Source organism: Chionomys nivalis, chromosome X, assembly GCF_950005125.1.
Source record: "Chionomys nivalis chromosome X, mChiNiv1.1, whole genome shotgun sequence".
In the NCBI taxonomy this organism is placed as follows: Eukaryota; Metazoa; Chordata; class Mammalia; order Rodentia; family Cricetidae; genus Chionomys; species Chionomys nivalis.
Window position 1 is genome coordinate 53,100,377 of NC_080112.1, and position 21,356 is coordinate 53,121,732.

At 32.3% G+C, this 21,356-nt stretch overlaps 1 protein-coding gene across 2 annotated transcripts in view; it reads left to right on the plus strand.

The window, feature by feature from the left end:
- The window catches only part of Dmd (dystrophin), a 2,258,623-nt gene that overhangs the window by 1,097,256 nt on the left and 1,140,011 nt on the right, over positions 1–21,356 (plus strand). For both annotated transcript variants that reach the window (XM_057760244.1, XM_057760245.1), the window contains one exon: positions 14,587–14,734. In XM_057760244.1, the coding sequence (XP_057616227.1) occupies positions 14,587–14,734 (148 nt within the window). The remainder of the gene's footprint in view (positions 1–14,586; positions 14,735–21,356) is intronic.

Here is a 21,356-nt window from a genome sequence, read left to right on the forward strand (position 1 = left end):
GCTTTGGATTTATCAGGTTGTGGTTGACAGCAAACTATGCTACTTAGTCAACTATTTTTTATCAATTATGACTGAGAGCACCTCCCAGGGGCATTCATCCGTGAGCAGTTTGGCTTGTCATGTTGTAGTTAAAACAGGCCATTTCAGCAAGTGGGGTCCTTGGGCATTAACATCCAAATGGCGGCATTTCAAATTCGGCTTGTATTATTGAAATGGAGAGTCAAGACCACATGTCCAGGGCAAAATTAGTATCTGATACAACTACAATTCTTATTTTTCTTATGATATTTAATGCATACATTAAACTATGATTTTTTTTTTCGAGACAGGGTTTCTCTGTGGTTTTGGTGCCTGTCCCGGAACTAGCTCTTGTAGACCAGGCTGGTCTCGAACTCACAGAGATCCGCCTGCCTCTGCCTCCCAAGTGCTGGGATTAAAGGCGTGCGCCAGCACCGCCAGGCTTAAACTATGATTTTTGATTGACAGAATAATACCTGTCTTTTTATTGATAACCCCTGAATATAGTACATTATTAGCCTCAGTACTAATCATTCAATAGGTGTTTATTAAATAAATGAGCAAATGGCTAACTAGGTCCAAATTCAGATCTATCTATCTATCTATCTATCTATCTATCTATCTATCTATCTATCTATCTATCTATCTATCATCTATCTATCTATATAGTACTTCTAGTCATATAGGAAAGTTGATATTTTTGCTTCTTAGACATTCTAACTTTTCCTGTATTTGTGTTTATACTTCCTATTTTAGACATGGTTCTGAATACTCCTCTTTTTGCCAAAGCTATATATTTACTTGCCTGAGAGTACAGCACAAACTGATGTTAATCAACTGTAGATGAAATATCTAAAATGAGATCAAAGTATTTGCTCTAATTGGATAATAAAGTAACCTCTACAGGCTTAGACATGTAGCTTCAGGTGTAAGAGAAAAAAATAAATATAGTAGTTTTATGCCAAGAACATCTCTCTCATGTACATGTGTTATAATAAAATGGAATATAAAATAGCAAAAGATATCTGATTTTTATGGTAATATTTATATTTATATAATTTATATGATAAAAAATTTCTTTGACTTCAAGTTGCTAATGTCACCTGATACTTTAGTTCAGTGAATTGGAAGTTGTGTTAACTATGCCATTTCACTTCAAAACAGTCCTGCTCACAGGAGTATATCAAGGCTGGAAAATAGGAAGGAGAAGTCTGTACCTTTATAGACATAGCATCAATATATTCAAGGTAAAATGAGCATTCCAGCTAGACTTCTCATAAGAGATTCCTGGCAGATATTATTTTTTTCTGTGTGTATCAACTTAAATGTACATTGTAATTAATTAATTCTTCTGTAATTTACCAAGAAAGTGCTTTAAACCCCTTCACTCTATCATATTGGTTAAACCCCAACAAAATTTGCTATGTCTAGTGAAATTATTTCTCGTTTTTATTATTATTTTTGAACAGTTAAACCTTGAAAACCTCTTCTTGTTCTTTCTAGTTGAAATGTTATTTTTTTCATCTTTGACATTAATTCCTTGTTAATGTTGCTTGGCACCTCTATTTTTTCTTTTCAAGTATGACTAAAACTACATTATTCAAAATGAACAACAGAATATTGTCTTTCTCAGAAGATTTACCTTTATGTTAGTTGACAATCATAAGAATCATTGTTAATAGATTCTGATTCCACAGACTTTGAAAGTGGTTGTTGTAAGAACAATACATTGGAAAGGTTTTTTCTCACAAATTTATTTTAAACTATAATTATTGATGATTATGATCATGATTGTAATGGTATTAGGGACTATAAAAGGACTTTGGGCATGTTAGACAAGAGTTTTCCCATTAACCTATGTCTTTAATACACTTCTTACATTTAACTGAGGTGGAATCTCACTATCTTGGCCAAGTTGGTCTGGTCTTTAAATCAGTCTGTAGCCCAAGAAATTTCAGAGTTTTCAATTGTCTTATGTTACCCTATCACTCGTTTGAGATTACAACATTACATAGTCAAAGACAGTTTATTTTTGTATTTGTATTTCTTTTGTATTTGTATTTGACTATATTATAAATCCAAATAATATATTCTAAAACATACAAGTATCCTAATTTTTAATTATAATCTTCCCAAGGATTTGATCTTTACAAGGACTCCATATAAAAATAGATGATTTTATAAACTAACTTCTAGATACAGCTTCTCATTTATAGTTGTATATTTAACTGTGCCTTTGAAAGTTTCATTTGTGTATGCATTTATCTCATAATTTAATAATGGTATATAAATGTGACAACTATGAAAATACGTATATATACTTTTTATATATAATTATGTAGAAGTTGTTGTGATAATTATTTTTACTCTTTATTCAGTACTTATTATATTTCAACAAGCTTTACTTCACTGTTTGTAATCCTTATAAAACCTTCTACAGTATAAATTATGTTTATTTCACAAATTTCAGTTCTGAAATTGTTAGGTTCAAGTAACTTCGTGGAAGTTTGTATAGCATCAATAAGAAATAACATGAAATTTCACAGTCACAGTGCCCTCTCTTTAAATTTTACTTGCTACATATTCTTATTGTTTTAGTACTTGCTATTAACCAAAAAGTAAATCTGGGTTTTTTTGGAAGAAGATAATTTGAAATTATTAGAAATACTCTACCAATGGTCTACCTCCCAACATAGATGGGGAAAATTTCACAAAACCCAGTCACTAGATTAAGAAGTATGAGCTGAGAGAGGATGAACAGTCTTAGTCAAGGCTGAGCCCTATTATTCAATTATGCAATCTTAAGTGGTCAGCCCTAGAAACATACATATAGGCAACAATGAGCAGACTTATAGGTCTAGCTTTATATGTTCATTCATATAAATTATATATAGCAGCAATGACTACTTGAAAAGAAGGCTGTGAATCTTGGGGCAATAATAGAAAGAGGAAGAAAAGAGGAAGAGGGATGGGGAAATGGTGCATCTAAAATCTTAAAACATTTAAAACTTAGTAATAAAAGCACATCAAATCATAGAATAGAAATTACTGATCTGCAGAACATGCTTCTATTAATACATATAACACTACAAAATTAAAACCTGCTGTACATATTAAATTTAATCATTTGAGTACTTGAATTTAATTTCTAAAATACATATAATACTACAAGATTGAAACTTGCTGTACATATTAAAATTAATCTATTGAGTACTTGAATTTAATTTCTAAAAGTTTAGGCTAGCTGTTAGTTTCTGACGTAGAAAACAGCAACAGCACAAAACAACATAGGGCAAATTCTTTTATGTTTTGTTTTTTGATTTATTTATTATTCTTTAAATTTCATTATACAGTAGGAAAACAGAGTGTTATGTTGAAGGGAGCAAAGTTTTAATTACAAAATGCAAGCTCTGCATATATACTATAAAACACAGTGCATACAGTTATCAACAATTAGTGTAATCATGACATTACAATCACTGAAGAGGGTGATAAAAACATTTTTAGGGGAGTGGTATTTTTAATTTTTTGATGGTATCGATTTCAAGGGTATATATTACCAAGATATATGTGTTAACTATTTAGAGGTTTTCTATGTCAACCTTATTACAATAAAGTGATTTTTTTTAAAAAGTCGAATACCATCATCAAAGGAAATAGATGTGTTCTGCTTGCTCAAAGAAAGTTTAAGTATTTCCACATTGGAATATAATAAAAGGTTCTCATTAAGGACTGTATGCCTGAAAGAAAATCTACAAGAAAAAGTGTATTGTATAACAAGGAATAATGTGAAGAACACTACAAAGAAATAAAATGACAGTAACTTTCTAGAATAGTCATAAGAAATCTGGAGAAATTGAAAATGGGAATTGGTTATGAAGATGGCATGGATAATAAAAATTTTACTTTACAATAACTTCAGATCATTTAGGAGTCTTTTCCTTTGAAATATAAAAGTTTTATTTCTCAGAACTATCAGAGTAGAACTGCCCTGTAACAATATCATTTATACCCAAGAGAACAGTCTTCTGGAGATGTCTGGTTTCTTATCTTTCAGGAGATTACCAGATAACTTGACTGACAAAAGAGAGCATTATATCAACATATTTTTTTCCTTGCATCCCTGATTAGAAACATACAATCCTGCTTCCCAAACCTTACCTTTCTCATATGCAAAATGGATATAATAATAGTACTTACCCCAAGGTGTTTTTGAGAATACTAAATACTTAAATTTGAAAGTATAGTAGAGTGCTTAACAAGTCTATGGTCAAAAATTACAGCAATTCTTAGGACAAGCTTATGACATCCATTCCATATTTTATCTCTGGATGAGATGAAGACATTGGTGATTTGAATAGCCTCCTAATTTAATAAATTAAGAATAATATTTAGAAGCTACTGTCTCTTAAATTACATAATATTCACTTGGTGTGCAATCTAGATGATGTATAAACTAGAATTGAAATAAATCCCCACATTTTGCAGGAAAGATCCATGAATCTATCGAGTTTTCAATGATTTTAATGTTAAATTCTTAGAGATTGTCATTATTTAATTAAGTGTGCTGAATCGGTTTCCATAATTGATTTCTCCAAAAGACCTTAACATTAGCGCAATTCTACAGTTCACTATTAGAAAACTATTTCTGCTTCTTTAGTTATTTTTGGAGAGTGCTAATTGCGTCAAATCAAGATAGTGAAATTGCATAATTCTTAGGTTAACATTAGCATAAACTCACACTGTGTGGTGTTTTTGTCAGAAATTTTGCAGGAATAATATACCCTAAATATTTTTCCAACATGATGGAACTGTCGACTATCACACTCTTTATACTCTCATTAGTCTAAAGGAACTTTGGACTGTAGCAAAATGTTTATGAAACAAAAGAGCAAGGTCAGTTTCCAGAAGTCTTGAAACTATATAATTAGTTTAAGCAATCAAGACAAGGGGAGCAGAAAACAAGTATTATTCAAAAATAAAAATAGAAATAACACATATTGGTATTTAGAATGTCTCTCCCTCAACAAAACTATGTTTAATAATATCTTAAAATCTTTAATCTTAAGTGCTGATGTGTACATATAGTCACATGACAAAAAGAGCAAACACAAACTCAGAAAGCAATACAGACATAGAATAAGAACACAGACACACACACACACACAGAGAGAGAGAGAGAGAGAGAGAGAGAGAGAGAGAGAGAGAGAGAGAGAGAGATCTTTTCATGAAAATACCTAATTTATCGAAGGAGAATTCAGCTTATTGATATTAGTTGTCCCCTCATTTACCTTTATACATGACTGGAGAAGTGGGGACTTATAATACTTGCTCATAGACCATCAAAGCTAAACATTAGAAATAAGGTTAAATTTTATTGAATTCTCAGTAATAACCTAAAATATTTGTAAGACATTTATCAAGCTTTCACATTATCAATTTTATTTTATGTGTGGGTGTTTTTCCTAGATATGTATCTGATACCTGTTTTGTGCCCAATACACATAGAGTTCAGAAGAGGGCACTAGATCCCCTGGAGCCAGAGTTTCAGATGATTGGGAGCTGTCCTGAGGGTACTGGAAATCAAACAGTCTCTCTAAGAGCACCAAATGCCATAAACCATCTCTCCAGCCCTATATAATTATTATTTTTAAAATATTTTGTTGAATGCCAAATATTATCAATACTGCTTTAGTCTAAAACACCATTTGAAAACTTAACATGTTGATTAGTTGGTAAGTAATCTTATGTCCTCATATTTACATCAACACCTAACCAGGCTTGAACAGTTATTGTGATTGAGCTCCTAATTTTTCAATTAAATAACCATTCTATGTTTTTTTACTAATGAGATCAACAATTTTCTAAAAATATATTATTTAATTTTTTCCAGTATGGTGCTTTAATAATAAGTTCTATACCATGTTCAAATTGGTACAAAGTGGAAAAAGTGACTAAAATTGTTATTAATATAAATAATTTGAATGTGCTTTGTCACCCATAAGCTATGGCATATCTCTATCCTCTGCATTGATTTTATTTTTTTCTATAGTTATTTAGATGCCAATGGTGAAATATGTAAACCAAACATTTATGCCTCCTAACCAGAAGACATGAATCTGTACAAATCTCTCAAGAAACTATTCATTCATATATATCTTTATAAAATGTATTGAACACATACAAGTGTCAAGAATGATGCTTGTTTCTAAGAAATCATATTCTCATATTCTGTATTTCTTTCTCTGCTAGGCTTAGAGTATACTGGGTAAAAGCAGCAGTGTAAACATGAGTTTACAATTGGAACATGAACTAACATATTAACAGTTGCTTTCCAAGATGCTCAAAATGTGTTCTGTGGAGATCTAGTACCAAGAAAGACAGGAACTGCTGAGAAGGTAGCATTCCAAGATATAGCTAAATGTTCAGGGTAAATGCAGGCCTTGGAGTACTTTAGAAATTTTAAGATATTCAGTCCTCAAATGTAGCATACACAGCTTTCTTTCCCAAAGAATGGCCCTATATGGCAGACCAAACCTGGAGCTGTGTCTTAATTCTGTAGGCAAAGGGTTCATTAATTCCCATGCAGTTCATCTCCTGGGTCAGCACATACTTCTGAAAATAAAGTTTTATTGAAATTCACCTGCACCATTTGTTTACATTGACTCTAACACTGGTTTTGAGTCACAACAGCATATCTCTGCAACATAAACCTGAGTCACATTAAGCTAAAAATATTTTTTGAGGTTTTAATAGGTAATATTTGTCAAACCCCACCCCAGATTTCAGTTGAACTTTTCCAAAGTGAATGAGATTCTCCAGAGAATCTTATACATCATTTAAGGCAACTTATAGTTGTCTCCTTTAAAGACGGTAAATGTGTATTTAATGATTGAGTTAGATCCTTTAAATTTCAAATCTTGTCTAACTTTTTAAAAATTTTCATATGAAAATGAATGAAAAGTTATTACGAGACATTTAGAAATCAGAATTGATAGATTTCAACACCGAGGAAAACAATAAAAGCCTTAGAATGTTTTTCTAAACTTGACTGTTATGAAACTCGTGAGAAGCTTAAAATCAAAGCAGTAATCCAAAATCATTTGAAGCCTGAGAACCAGTCTCACAATCTAGGGAGGACTAAGGATCAATAAAATAAACAGGGTGTTACAGAATAAAATGTCAATCTAGAGCTGTAAAAAATAGGAACACTGGCTATATTGAAACAGTAAAACTGAATTAAAAGCTATCACTTTATAACACTGTGTTAGTTTAGTTCTTGCTTTGCTCCATAAGTGTTCCAAATTATAAAATTTTTACTAACACTTGAAGTAGAACTACTGAATGGGGCTTTGGAAATAGGACAAGTATTTTTCACTATAAACATAATTATTTTTTCACTGCATACTCATTTTGTACACAGTGCATGTCTTACCTAAAAAATTAAAACTGTAATTCAGACTTACAAAAATATGCATACATACATTATTTTGTATTACATCATATACAAAAATGAAATATTAACATTTTATAGACCTAAATGAAAAATGGCAAATTCAAATACATTTTGAAAAATATAAAATGAATATATTCATGATTATTTGATAAATAAATATTATTGCAACTTTAGGATCAAATAATCCTAAATACAAGCAATGTACTAAACTATACTGCTTACTAATAATTAATGTATATCAAAATACACCATTAAGGGACTAAAAATTAATGTCATAAAGTGAGAGAAGATATTTGAAATGGTCATATATTATATGAAGTATGCACATCCATAATTTTGGAGAATTTGTATTAATTATTAAGGGAGGAACAGAAAAAAGAAAAGAGAAACGGGAAAAGTTCTTGAAAACTGGTGAGTAACAAGATCACTCTGAGGACTGTAATATTCTGTATTTTGCCTGGATGACATTCATAAAAGAATAACTAAAAAATCAATAATGTATTTTACCCTTCAGTGTAACACTTGTCTTCATTCCACAAATATAGAGATCCAAATAACCAATAAACATATGAATAGATTGTAAATCTTAATATCGTGTGGCATGCACATTAAAATTAAAATGAAATATGCACCGTACCAACCACAATGGTTGGAATTTAAAAGTCCGACATTGGTTACCAGATTCTATGTAAGAAGCTTACCATCATTGATTTCTCCCTTATAATTAACTTTGAGAAGTAAGGAAAAACTTTATAATCAGTTTTTAGGGATACCACTTGCTTGTTCAAGATTGATTAAGTTTTCAAAAGATACTAATTGTACATGTTTACATCTTGGGATCAGTTTTTAAGTTATATATGGAATTTGAGTTTGGCCTAGAGAGCCGAGGACTGTGTAAGGGTTGATAACTGACAATTGGTGTCATGAGAACTCTCTTTTAATTGTGTCAAGCTTTGTAGAGAAACATTTACAGCTATTGGTATATTTAGGTAGTACTAACTGCTTTGATTCCTTGGGAATGTGATGGGTGTGTATGCATGAGATTATAAAAAATCATGTGAGATAAATCATGCTTATAAAAGAAAAACTTCTATTTAGTTCACAGTACTAGTGATTCAAGTACATTGTAGCAACATTAAGCCTATCCTACTATAAACATCTGTCACATCATGGCAGGAACACATGTGGGAGAAGTAATCACATCACCAGAGGTAGCAAGCCAGGGAGATCTGTTAATTGAAGGTGATAGGGATATTATCATAATCCTTTTAGAACTTCCTGAATCACTATAAGAAATAAAACCCCCTCATTACCTCCCCTCTTAAATTTCTCACCACCTCTATAGCACACAAAGGATGAAGCTTCTAACACATGGATCCGTGAGAATTACTCAAATCCATATCATAGGAAGATACTAGTATCTTGGGCAGCTAATCAATTTACCTTTATTTATAGGTTACCTAGATTTTCAGTCGTGAGAGTTTAGCTAAGACCTTTCCTATTCCCCCAATCAAAGACAAAATCTATAGGAGGAAATGATCAGCATCCTAGTGCTGAATTTGCAGACCTAAGCATACAGCCACAATAGATCTGTCAGAAGGCTACTCAGGGCTTATTTATTTAAATTTATTTCTTGGAATTGAGCACTACCTTAATGGCTTGAAAGTGTTAAAGTATGTCATAAAGTACCTAAATTACTCCCTAAATGTAATTTATGCTTGAAAATAATCTGACTAACTTGATTTAGAACAGCAGGAAATAAGTTATGCTGCACATAAATGAAACAGCACTGTAATTTTAAATACTGCTTGCATAGTGAATGAGAATTTTAATATTTGCAAAATTTTAAAATCACTTGATTTATTATCCTTATGTTTACACTGACATTTTGTTTCTTTATTTAGTTTGGCCCACATTGCCTATTACACCTAGGGAAAGGGATTGGAATGCTTTTACCCTTAGATCTAACATAGAAAGTAAAACATTCATTTCTCAGAATGTTATTTGTTAAGGTTTCCTTATGTGTGTCAACTTGCTGCATCCATTTTTCCCATTCCTATATTATTTAGATAATGGAGTAAGAGGAACTTAAAGAACATAGTAACAGACTGGAGACTAATTTTATAAAGAATATTGTAAAATCAGCAAAACTTTACACATGCACACACACACGCAGACACACATACAATCTTTTTTGGCGGGAGAGATTTTATAAGCAGACATGATAAAAAATATAATGTCATATTAAAAATTCAAGAATAAATTTAGGTTGTTACTAATGCATATTAAATGCTAAAGATTAATATGCAAACTTTACGTGATGTTTGAAATGGAGGTTAAAGTATTATTACTCACATTAGATGTGTAAAACACATGCTTTTATTATTTAATATTTCCTTTGGGTAGAATTGTTCATTTGGGCAGCAATTTTAACAATAAATCAACTTCAACTTTTTCAAAGTTTTAGAGGTTGCCTAATATATGGAAAACTTTATATAATTATCTAATTTTTTTATTTTTTCACATAAAACTGTTAAAATTGCAAGTCTTTGGTTTGGAAAAGTGGATAATACTATAAAGAAAATAAAGACAGGAGACTAAAGTACAGACCCTAGTTCTGGAGCATTTAGAAGGAACATGGAAATTTAAAACAATCCCATATGCCACCAAAGTGCATCCAGTCTTAACTATTTCCGCTGTGAAGAGGCTATAAACATACAAGACACTCATTTTGTTCCCCCTTCTCCTTGTAATTTCCCTATTGTTAGACGCTAGGTGTACAGAGATCATATGTATGTTCCTTACAGGTTTTCCTCTCTTGAATGATTATAATAAGATAGCATATAAAAATGACTTAGGAACGAGGGTGGAAAAAGATACTGTAGAATATGATACAAATTAATAGTGCCAAGAGCCTGTCCTGGAACTAGCTCTTGTAGACCAAGCTGGCCTTGAACTCACAGAGATCCACCTGCCTCTGCCTCCCAAGTGCTGGTATTAAAGACGTGTGCCACCATCGCCTGGCTACAACGTGAATATTTAACAAACAGCTACCTCCTAGTAGTTAACTTTGTTAAGGGGATAATTCAAATGATTTATTGGTAATAGAAGCAAACCAAGAAGAGGAATGCAGACTGTTACAAAATTGGATGAATCAATTGTGACCTACTATCAACTGTGCTCTGGTTCATTACTGTGTGCTTCTCAGGCTGTAAAAGTAGGAAAAGAATCAGTCATCAACACATGAGATTGCCAGTTCAATTATTTTAAAATCATTTTATTGTTGTGATTCACAAAATGTAGAAATGAAAACTAAACCACATTGAAAAATAGATAATGAAAAGTGAAATAAAACTAAGCGATAGAGAAATGGCTCCAGTATTAAAAATACTGACCGCTTCACTGGAGATCCCAAGTTCAAATCTCTGTACCCAGATATGGCTGCTCAAGGTTTCCTGTAACTCCAGCTCCAGGCTCCGGGGAGATCCCCTCAGCCTATTCTTGCCTTCAAGGTACCCAGAAGTATTTTAGACTTTTTATTATGGGGGCCACCAACCAGCTCCCAAATCAAGACACGGAGACTTTCTGTCAGTTTTAGATGTTTGGCCTAGCTTACGCTCGTTTCAAGTTAGCTCTTTTAACTTAAATTAACCTGTTTCTTTTTTTAAATCTACTTTTGCCTTGTTTTTTCCTTTCTTTTTTTTTAACCTCTTTTCCCTTTCTTTTCGTGTGTCTTACTTTCCTTGCTTCTCCTATATGGCTGGCAGCAGCTGCCTGGTCTTCTCTCCCTGGGTGTCCCTCCTTGTTCTCTCCTCTCTTCTCTCTTGTTCTTTTTATGTTCCGTTCTCTCCTAGATTTCTCCTCCTATTTATCTCTTTGTTTTTATTAGATCAGTCTGGTGCCTTAGGCAGGCAAGGTGAAACAAATGCAATGCATCTTTACATAATTAAGCACACATCCTTACATCATTAAGCAAATTCATCATAAACAACTGCAACACACATGTACACAGTTAATGTAATGTTATGCCATATAAACAAATGTAACACATCTTTGTCCAGTTAAAATAATATTACACAACATAGAAGTACATGGATTACATTCACAAACACGCAGACAGAAAGACAGACAGAAAGACAAGGAAGTTAAAGTTTAAAATTGTGTCTAGTCTCACCAACATGGATTTCACGAAAGAAATTTAAGATTTCTTTCAACAGTAGCTGTTGATTTCTAGAAACACATATTCCTAAAAGGCAAGTAATATCAAATTTTTTAAAGGAAGTAAACTCTTAAAATGTACTGTCAAACCACTTACTGTATATGAAATATTACTGATTACCTTTGAATGCTAAATTATTTGTAAACATGCAAAACATTTTCATCATCATTTTGCTGAAGAATGTATTTTATTTGTATAATTCTAGGATATCATTAGTTATTAAAGACAGATTCTTACATTAAACCAACTAGTTAGAGAAAGCCTGTATAAAACATTTATCACACTAACAAAGAATTATTTCAGATTTTTTACAAAAAGATTTTTAAATGCAAATTCTGTCATAATGCAAGGCATATAATAATCTCACTCCACTGTTTCCTCTGTCACCCTTAAATATTTTTTTCTATGTCTTCTTCTTTGGGAGTTCCTTTCCTCCAAATTAGTCCCTTATCTGATATCTAACATTTACGGTTGTATAGATTCTGGCATGCTTATCAAATGCTTAAAAGCTAGCATTCACATATAAGCCCAAACAGTCAATGTTTCTCTTTATTTTTTTGGTCTGAGTTCCTTCACTCAGAATAATTTTTCCAGGCCCATCTGTTTACCTGTAAATTTCTTCTCTATTGTTGTTGTTTTATATATGAATAGTATTCCATTGTGCAAATTATCCACTCATCATTTGCAGACATTTGGATTATAGTGTCTGGCTATAATGAGTGAAGAAGCAATGAACATAAATGAGTAAGTCTCTCTATTTCAGAGTATAGAGTCCCTTGTGTCTATGCCCAAAAGTGTTATAGCTGGATCTTGAAGTATATCTCTACCCAGGTTCCTGTAGAGCTGCCACACACCATAGTGACTGTAGAAATTTGCACTCCCACCAGCAAAAATCAATAAAAAATAAATAAATTGTCCCCTTCCTCATATCCTCAACAGCACGAGTTGTTACTTGCTTTCTTAATCTTGACTGTTCTGAATGGTGTAAGATAATTTTAATTTGCATTTCCCTGATAGTATAATATTGTTTGGTTTTTCATTTTCTTGATGATTAAGAATGTTGAACATTTCTTTAATTGCTTACAAGCCATTTGTGTTTTATCTTCTGAGAACACTGTTTAGCTCTGGATCCCATTTTTTAGATTGCGTTATTTGTTTTCTTTACTATCAAGTGTCTTTCTTAAGTTTTAAAATATATTTTAAGTATTAACCCTCTATTGGATGTGTAATAGGTAAAGATCTCTCATTCTGCATCCTGCTGCTTTGCTCAAATGATAGTGTCCTTTGTCATACATTCAGATTCACAAAGTCGAATATTGTTGGCCTTAGTGCCTGTGCTATCAATATGCTATTTAGAAACTCTTTTCTTCCATCAGTGAATTCAAAATTATTATTTTCCACTGTTTGTTTTATAAAGTTCAAGTTCTCTGGGCTTCTTTTGAGATCCTTGATCCATTGAGAGTTATGCCGGATGACAAATATGGATCTACATGCATAGATACGGATCTTTCATTCATCCACATGCAACCATCTCTTTTGTGTACCACTATTTGTTGAAGTTGCTTTCTTTTCCAGATGTGTATTTCTGTCTTCTTCTTTTTTTTTTTTCTTTTTTTTGTTAAGTCAGGCATCCATAAGTGTCTGGACTTACGTTTGAGTCTCTAATTCAATTCCATTGATAATTTTATGTGTTTTGTATGGTAATGTTATGCTGTCTTTATAGCTTTATAGTACACCTTGAAATCAGGGATGGTGAGACCTCCAGCAGTTCTTTTACTGTTCAGGATTATTTTAAATATCCTCAGTTTTTTGTGTTTCTATATAATACTCTCAGGTTTTTGTGTTTCCATCTGAAGCTGAAAGCCATCCTTTCCATTTCTGTGAAGATTTCTTGTTGGAATATCAACAGGGCTTGTGTTGAATTTGTAGATGTCTCTGGTACAATGGCCATTTTTGCACATGATTCATGAATATAGAAAATCTTTCCACCTTATGATATCTTCTTCAATTTCCTTCATCAGAGACTTAGAGCTTTTAATCCCAGATTTTTCACCTGCTTGGTTCTAGTTACCCCAAGTAGATTAGATCCATGTATGTCTCTCTTAAAGTACTCATTGTTGTCTAGGTTCTCTGGGATCGTGAATTGTAGGCTGGTATTCTTTGCTTTATGTATAAAAGCCACTTGAGTGAGTACCTATGATATTTGTCTTTCTGTGTCTAGGTTACCACAGTCAATATGATATTTTCTAGATCCACCCATTTGCCTGAAAATTTAAAACTTGGTATCTTTTATGAGTGATGTATTCTCATCTTGCTTCCACTGCATCTGTCTGGTGACTGCATCTTTGCCTTTCCTTTTTCCAGAATTCTCCTAGTCTGGATACTCTGCCTATAATTCCTGCCTGGTGACTGACCAGTCAGCATTTTATTAAACAAAAATGAGTGACAAATCTTTACAGTATACAAAAACATTATCCCAGAGCAAGAAATGTTGAAACTCATAAACCTGATGAGATAGTTTAATTTTGATACAAATGTGTTTTAAAATTGAATATTTGTTCCCAGGCAATTTTTATAATTTTGAAATGTTTTAAAAGTCCTACAACTACTTTTTAAACTTGTCATAAGGAAGATGCTAATATTCCTAAACAATTGTCTAGTATTTTTGTAATCAATATACAAGATTAATTTTAAAGGGAAAATTAAGTTCTTGTTTTAATTCATATTTTCTATTTTACATTAGTTACTATGTCTGATCATTGCAACTAAAATCTGTAAATTCAAGGCACTATAAAATATTGCATTTGTCAGCATAAACAAAAGTATGTGTGGTAAGCATACAATGACTTCTATAAACCACTTGTTTTGTTTCATCCATATTTTCTAATTCTAGGCGATTTGAGAGATCAGTTGAAAAATGGAGACACTTTCATTATGATATGAAGATATTTAATCAATGGCTGAATGAAGTTGAACAGTTTTTCAGAAAGACACAAAATCCTGAAAATTGGGAACATGCTAAATACAAATGGTATCTTAAGGTAAGATTTTGAGATGTTTTTTACCATATTGTCTTTCTCTTGCGGCAGAATTTTAAATATTTAGCTACAGTAAGATCACGTGGAAGAATCAATGGAATATGTAGTTCCTGACATTTGTGATGTTCTGCGAATATGCTATAAAAATCAACATAACAATATGGCTAAAGTTGTGATGTGAATGGCTTCTGAAGGACAAGAGCATCTGCTTAGGCACAATGTTCGATGAAATACAGTTGCATCTGTGATGCAGGAAAACATCTTACAGCAGAGTATAGTATAGTGTGGCTTGTTATCTCTTTCTTTCTCTCTGTGTGTATGTTTGTGCTTATTGATCTAATGTTGGAATCTGTTCAGAATGAGAAGTTGTGGTATACTTAGTAGTAATGTAGTTACTGCAAATATCCATCATGATAAAATTATAAGTGTATTTCCCTCAAGACAGTTTGTGGGGATGTAGCAATATTTCCATATATCCTATTGACAAAATGCCTTCTGAGACAGAGCAGAGGCCAAGACAATGTTGAATTAATTGTTAGTACTTATTGACTTTTTCTGGCTTATGTTAGTGGAAATACAACAAATGGATTATAACTAGGGAATCATTTAATTCCAATGTGTTGTGTCTTTTAATGAGCTGATAAAAATAAATTAGGTTGTGGGGAATATAATTTAGTTGTTAAAAAATATAGATTAAGTCTAAGAAATGTGGTTTATTATGCCAAGTCTAAATTTTTGTTGAGTTGTTGTTCATTATTAATGCTGCAATTTTCAATCAGATGAGTTTGAATTGTGGCCAACTTATAATGTTCAAAAATACTGATTAAGACAGATAAAGCCAAATAAATTGAGAGTTTGTAGCAATCTTTCTTGGACCTAAAGCCCCCAAATCATGACACGGAACCATATTATTAATTATGAATGCTTGACCTTATGCTTGTTTAGCTAGTTCTTTTAACTTAATTTTATCTGCTTTGGTTAATCTATGTGCTTCCCCAAGGCTTGTTTGCCTCATATATGTATTACCATCCTGCTTTCCTGCTTCCTTCATGTCTGTCTGTCTGGCCCCAGGATGGCTGATTACAGACTGATTCGCTGACTCCCCTTTTCTCTGTGCTGCTGGCCCCACCTATTCCACCTCTGCCTGGTTATTGGTCATTCAGCATTTGAGTAGGCCTATCAGGTACCTTGGGCAGGCAAGGAAAAGCAGAACAAATCTTTACATAACTAAACAATTATTCTGCAACTCAAACATACATAACACGTTTTTGCCTAGTTAAACAAATATTCTAACCCACAGCAGTAGTTCATTAAACAATTTGAACATTTTGAAAGTTTATATTCAGTATGATCTTAGACTTTGCAATTCTCTATTCGGGTTTTCCTAGTTAATTTTTTTATATTCAGAAATTGAGGCTTCAAGCACCTATATGATAGGCAAGGAAAAGAAAGAAAAACAATTCTTTTAGAGTCTTCTATAATTACATATGCATAAAATTTCTTCTTACATCAATGTTAATATAAATTAGATGAACTTCACAAGTTTATGATCTGCTAGTCTATAGAAGATACATTTTTGTTTTTTTGTTTTTTTTTGTTTTTTGTTTTTTCGAGACAGGGTTTCTCTGTAGCTTTGGAACCTGTCCTGGAACTCCCTTTGTAGACCAGGCTGGCCTCGAACTCATAGAGATCCACCTGCCTCTGCCTCCCGAGTGCTGGGATTAAAGGCGTGCACCACCAACGCCCGGCCTAGAAGATACATTCTGAATAGGACCAACGTGAATGTTGAGCTAAAGAAGCACAATGCAATCTCTACCTGAAAGACTATATCTATATATCTATATCTATATATATTACATTATATATATTATGTCACTATTATATATATGCATTATATAATATGTATTATATAATAGTCACATAATATGTTCTTGATTAGATATACAAATTTCTAGAGATAGCTGGCAAAGGATACATAATTTGTATACCTAAAATATTACACAACAAATATAATTATTTATTATAAATTTCAAATGTATCAATTATGATGAAAATCAAGCAATAAAGAACTAAAAGTATTCTCTATTATGCTTCTCAGAGGTTGGGTAATATTAAAATAGAACTCAAGGCCTTGTTCATGCTGTATACAACCTTTACTACAATTAGTAGACTCCCCGACCACAGTATAAACTTGACACTTTTTAAACATTTAGTTCCTTAATGAGCTCAGAGTGAGAATGAGTTACCATGAAGAAAATGCATTAACAAGCATATTTTTGGTCAAGCAATTAATTTATGAGTTGAGGCTGTATATATTCTTATTTGTTCTATTGATTGTTTTTGTATCAATGGAATCATAATTTTCATTAAAACTTTAATGTTTCACCCTTGATTTTTTAAGTAAGGAACCACCAAATGCTTATATATCATCTCAAAGTGGCCGTATTAGTCATTAATACTATATTCATTTTCTTGATGGTGCTTGCTTGTCCATAATTACTTTTTATATAATTTATACTATGAAATTTAATGGCATTATTGATGTCTAATCTTTGACTAATCCCCTTTATGTGTATTTTAATGGCATATATTTTATGGAAGTTTCTTAGACGTGAAATTTGGGTGATTTACACCTACCCTGGGTCTACTTAATTTGTCCTACAATGTCTTAATGATATAAAATACAAATATTGTAACTCTTAGTTTCCTTTATGAACTCAAAAGACTTTATATATTTTGGTTACATTTAATAAATGTATTTTATCCTCAATATGAATGCTGTTTTAACATACTTTTTAGTACCTGGTAAGTTTTAACTTTTGTTAGGTGTTGGGAAATTAAATTGCTAAATGTGAAATAATTTGTCATTCAAATAAATTTTATTAGGCTATCTTGTGGGATCCAGTTAACCTAGTTCAAAACAGCTTTAATTTTATAGATTTTATTTGATACATTATTATTTGCAATTAGCTAGCTAATTTTGTTCCACTACTGTGGCAAAGTCATTTGTTTATTCAATGTCCCTTGAAAGACGATTTTTTCCCATGGTGGCTATTGTGAAATACCACAACCAAAATTTAGTTTCTTTCCCTAGTCTTGTATAGTTTTCTCACATCTGCAAGCTGTTAAAACCTACATCTGGAACATGCTTTCTGCAGATCATCAAAGTTCTTCGTCTCCATTCCATTCTCGTTTCTAGTATTCTGCCTTCTAATATCTAGGTTTGTCCCATTGGATTTTCTGCTCCATTTCCTTAAATCAAATCACCTGGTATCTTGAACATTTTTTTCATCCTTTTCTATAGTATCGAAATCTGTCTAGATAGGAAGGTGGCCAAATTTAGTACTCAGTTTTGTGACTTTTGCCATTCACTCTGTAATCATAGTCCTTTGTCCTGTGTTCAGTCTTCAAAACCATTCTTTCATACACATTATTTATGTTTATGTTAAAATATGATGACCAATCTTCTCCAGTTTATTATAAATTGCCATAAATATATGAAGATTTTAATATTTTTGCATATATTTTATTAATACAGTCATGCATGTCCATCATAATATTACAGATTTGGAAAAGTCTCCATTTCCTGACAATGGAATTCATTAATTACAATTGGTGAATATTTATAAGCATATTTCCTTATCAGAGTTGTTGTAAAAATATTTTATTTATTCTATTTTTAGCCTACAAATATATATATATATGCATACACACACATATATATACATATATATATATATGTATATATATGGAAATGTTCTTTGAGATACAGATATGATATCACAAGTCCGATAAAATTTAGCCTTCTTAGCCAGGCAGTGGTGGCGCATGCCTTTAATCCCAGCACTCGGGAGGCAGAGACAGGCAGATCTCTTTGACTTCCAGGCCAGCCTGGTCTACAAGAGCTAGTTCCAGGCCAGCCTGGTCTACAAGACCTAGTTCCAGGACAGGCTTTAAAGCTATAGTGAAACCCTGTCTTGAAAAATAAAAAAATAAAAATAAAAAACAAAAACAAAAACAAAAAAAATTTAGCCATCTTTTTTTCTTCATTGACTATGAAATCTGCCTACACATGATTGTATACTAAACATTAAGATGCTGAATAAGTTTACATTCTAAGTCAGGTTTTATTAAAGATGTTTAATTAAGACACGTCCATTTGTATCAGCACAAAGAATCTTGAAGTAAACATCTCATTTCTTTCCTTGGCTATGTCTACACTTTCTTAAACTAGGAAATAGCAATGACATTGATAGAAGAATGACATTTCTCACAATATAATTCTACATTTATTATAAGACCTCATTATGACTTATTATTCTTAATGAGTGAATAGCTCATAACTATATATGTTAAAACTGTCACTGAATTATTCATCTCAAACATCTGAAACATAGTATAAGCTAACTGGAAATGCTATTAAACATTATTTCCTTGAAGTATGAGAACCTCTAAAATATAGCAATTGAGTAAGAATTGAGAAAAAATTCCCACTCATACAGGTTTCTCCTCCCGAGATGGCTGATACTTCTGTCTTCTGAGTTTTTAAGAACCAAGAAGAAACACTAGTGAGAGTTTTCAAAATAAATTTGAATACTATGAAGTAAAGTTATGAAAATAATGTTAGTTCCCATGCTGGCAGCATACACTGATATATCATCAATTACCTCAGTGAAAAACGTGGATGTGCAAAACATAAAATCCCCTAATATTAAAAGTTAGCCTGCTTTCAGCTAGACTTAAAAAAATAACTTTTAAAATATAAGCTGTTGTTGAATGTTACTGAATCCTTACAGTTGCCAGTAAAAACAATAAAAAAAAAATCACCATTGGGTTAAGCATTTGCAAGTATTCAATATTCTCCCTTTTAATGGAAAAGCAGCCCGTTTGCTTTTATGGGATAATGCTGCTTAGTGAACTATATTAAAAATTAGCAACACCTTCTAAATAATATTGACATGAATATGTGTGAAGCTTTGAATTAAAAAAAATCCATTTTAATTCAGCCTTAAGAAGTAAGAAACAATGGGATTATTTACATAAATTTTGGAGTTTAAATCAACAAATACAAAATTAAGGAAACCAGGTGAAATAGAAATGTGTTATATTTATATGAGTTGGTAACTCTTTCTAAGGTGTTTCGATATAAGTTTCAGGTATAATTTACAATACAATGTTTTATTACTTAATAATTTCAATTATATTGACATGTGGTAGTTTATGTATGTTACCATAAATAAATTGAATTAAAACTGTTTACTTTGTTAAATAATGAATTTCAATCATTGTAATAGGACAAGAATTACACCAAAATTGATTAAATGCAGGACATTTCAATATATCTATCATTCTACCATTAACTCTCAAACATATATAGATATAGGATAGTATTCTAGTCTGCTGTATCTAATAGACCAGTAGGTGGGCGAAGCTGTAGGTGTGCCAGTGTTTTGTACTTGGAAGGAAAAGGCAGAGAAAAGATTGCATCAGTGTTAAGGACCAGCTGAGCTGTTCTTCAATTTGCCTTACATTGCCTATCAGTGATTGAAGGAAGCACTTTGTAAAGGACCTACTTTTGATGACTTAAGATTCAAAGAACACAAAGGAATTGAAGGGAATCCTTCCCAAAAGTTTGAGACAAGTGGGTCCGTGAAAATGCTTTCTTCTACTTAATGGAGATGCCCTAGAGTTCTGAGTTGTATTCTACTTTTCTCCACTTGGAACGAGAAAGCCCTCTTACAGCAGAAGCTGCTATTGAAAAGCCACTGGCTTGTCCTGATCTGATTGATGAATTGCATAGGTCAGTGATGACGATGACCACATCTACTGCAGAGGATGTGATTTCTATTTAGAATGGGTTTTAATATTTAATAAGACATGTACTCTCTTAAAGAACTCTATATGAGGTAACTGGCAATCTATTAATACAGATTGATTCAAACACCCTCTTCTTTTAAAAGACATATGGTGTAAAAGACTAAATTGGATACAAGTATGCTTTGTATATAGTCAGCTTTACAGTGCTGTTTTTACCAGCTGGCTGGTGAATTTGACGGCTTCTTAACAGCCTTGCTGCTGATAGAAACTTTGATGGAAAAATCACTTGAGTAAATATTCCTGCCATCTGTTGCCCTTCGTTGGGACCCCAGTGTTAAGAATAATTCATACCATTGTTTGCCCTTTATTTTTCCTTAGCAGTAATAAAATTTCATAGGAATTCATTTTGTAGTCACAAAATCTATCCTGTTTTCTGTAGCTAGGGAATGTATACTAACATAAGGAAATCAACAAAAAAATTTCCAACTAGGGGTATTTGTCTCTAGTTACTTGCAATGCATAAAGAAGGGGACACATTACAAAATGAGTCTTTCGGTATATTAGCTAGTAGTGCAGTGGGAATTCAGTGTCTTAATATAGTTAAACAGTTAGGTACTTCGTTTTTTTATTCTCTCATAAAATATATTGTGACTGCCATTCCCCCTCCCTCCACTCCTCCCAATGGCCACACACCTGTCTCGGCCAGACCTACTCCTCTATTCCCTTTCAGAAAAGAGCAGGCCTCCCAAGTATGTCAAGTGGACACCAACATAACAAGTGACAATAAGACTGGGTACAAACCTTCATT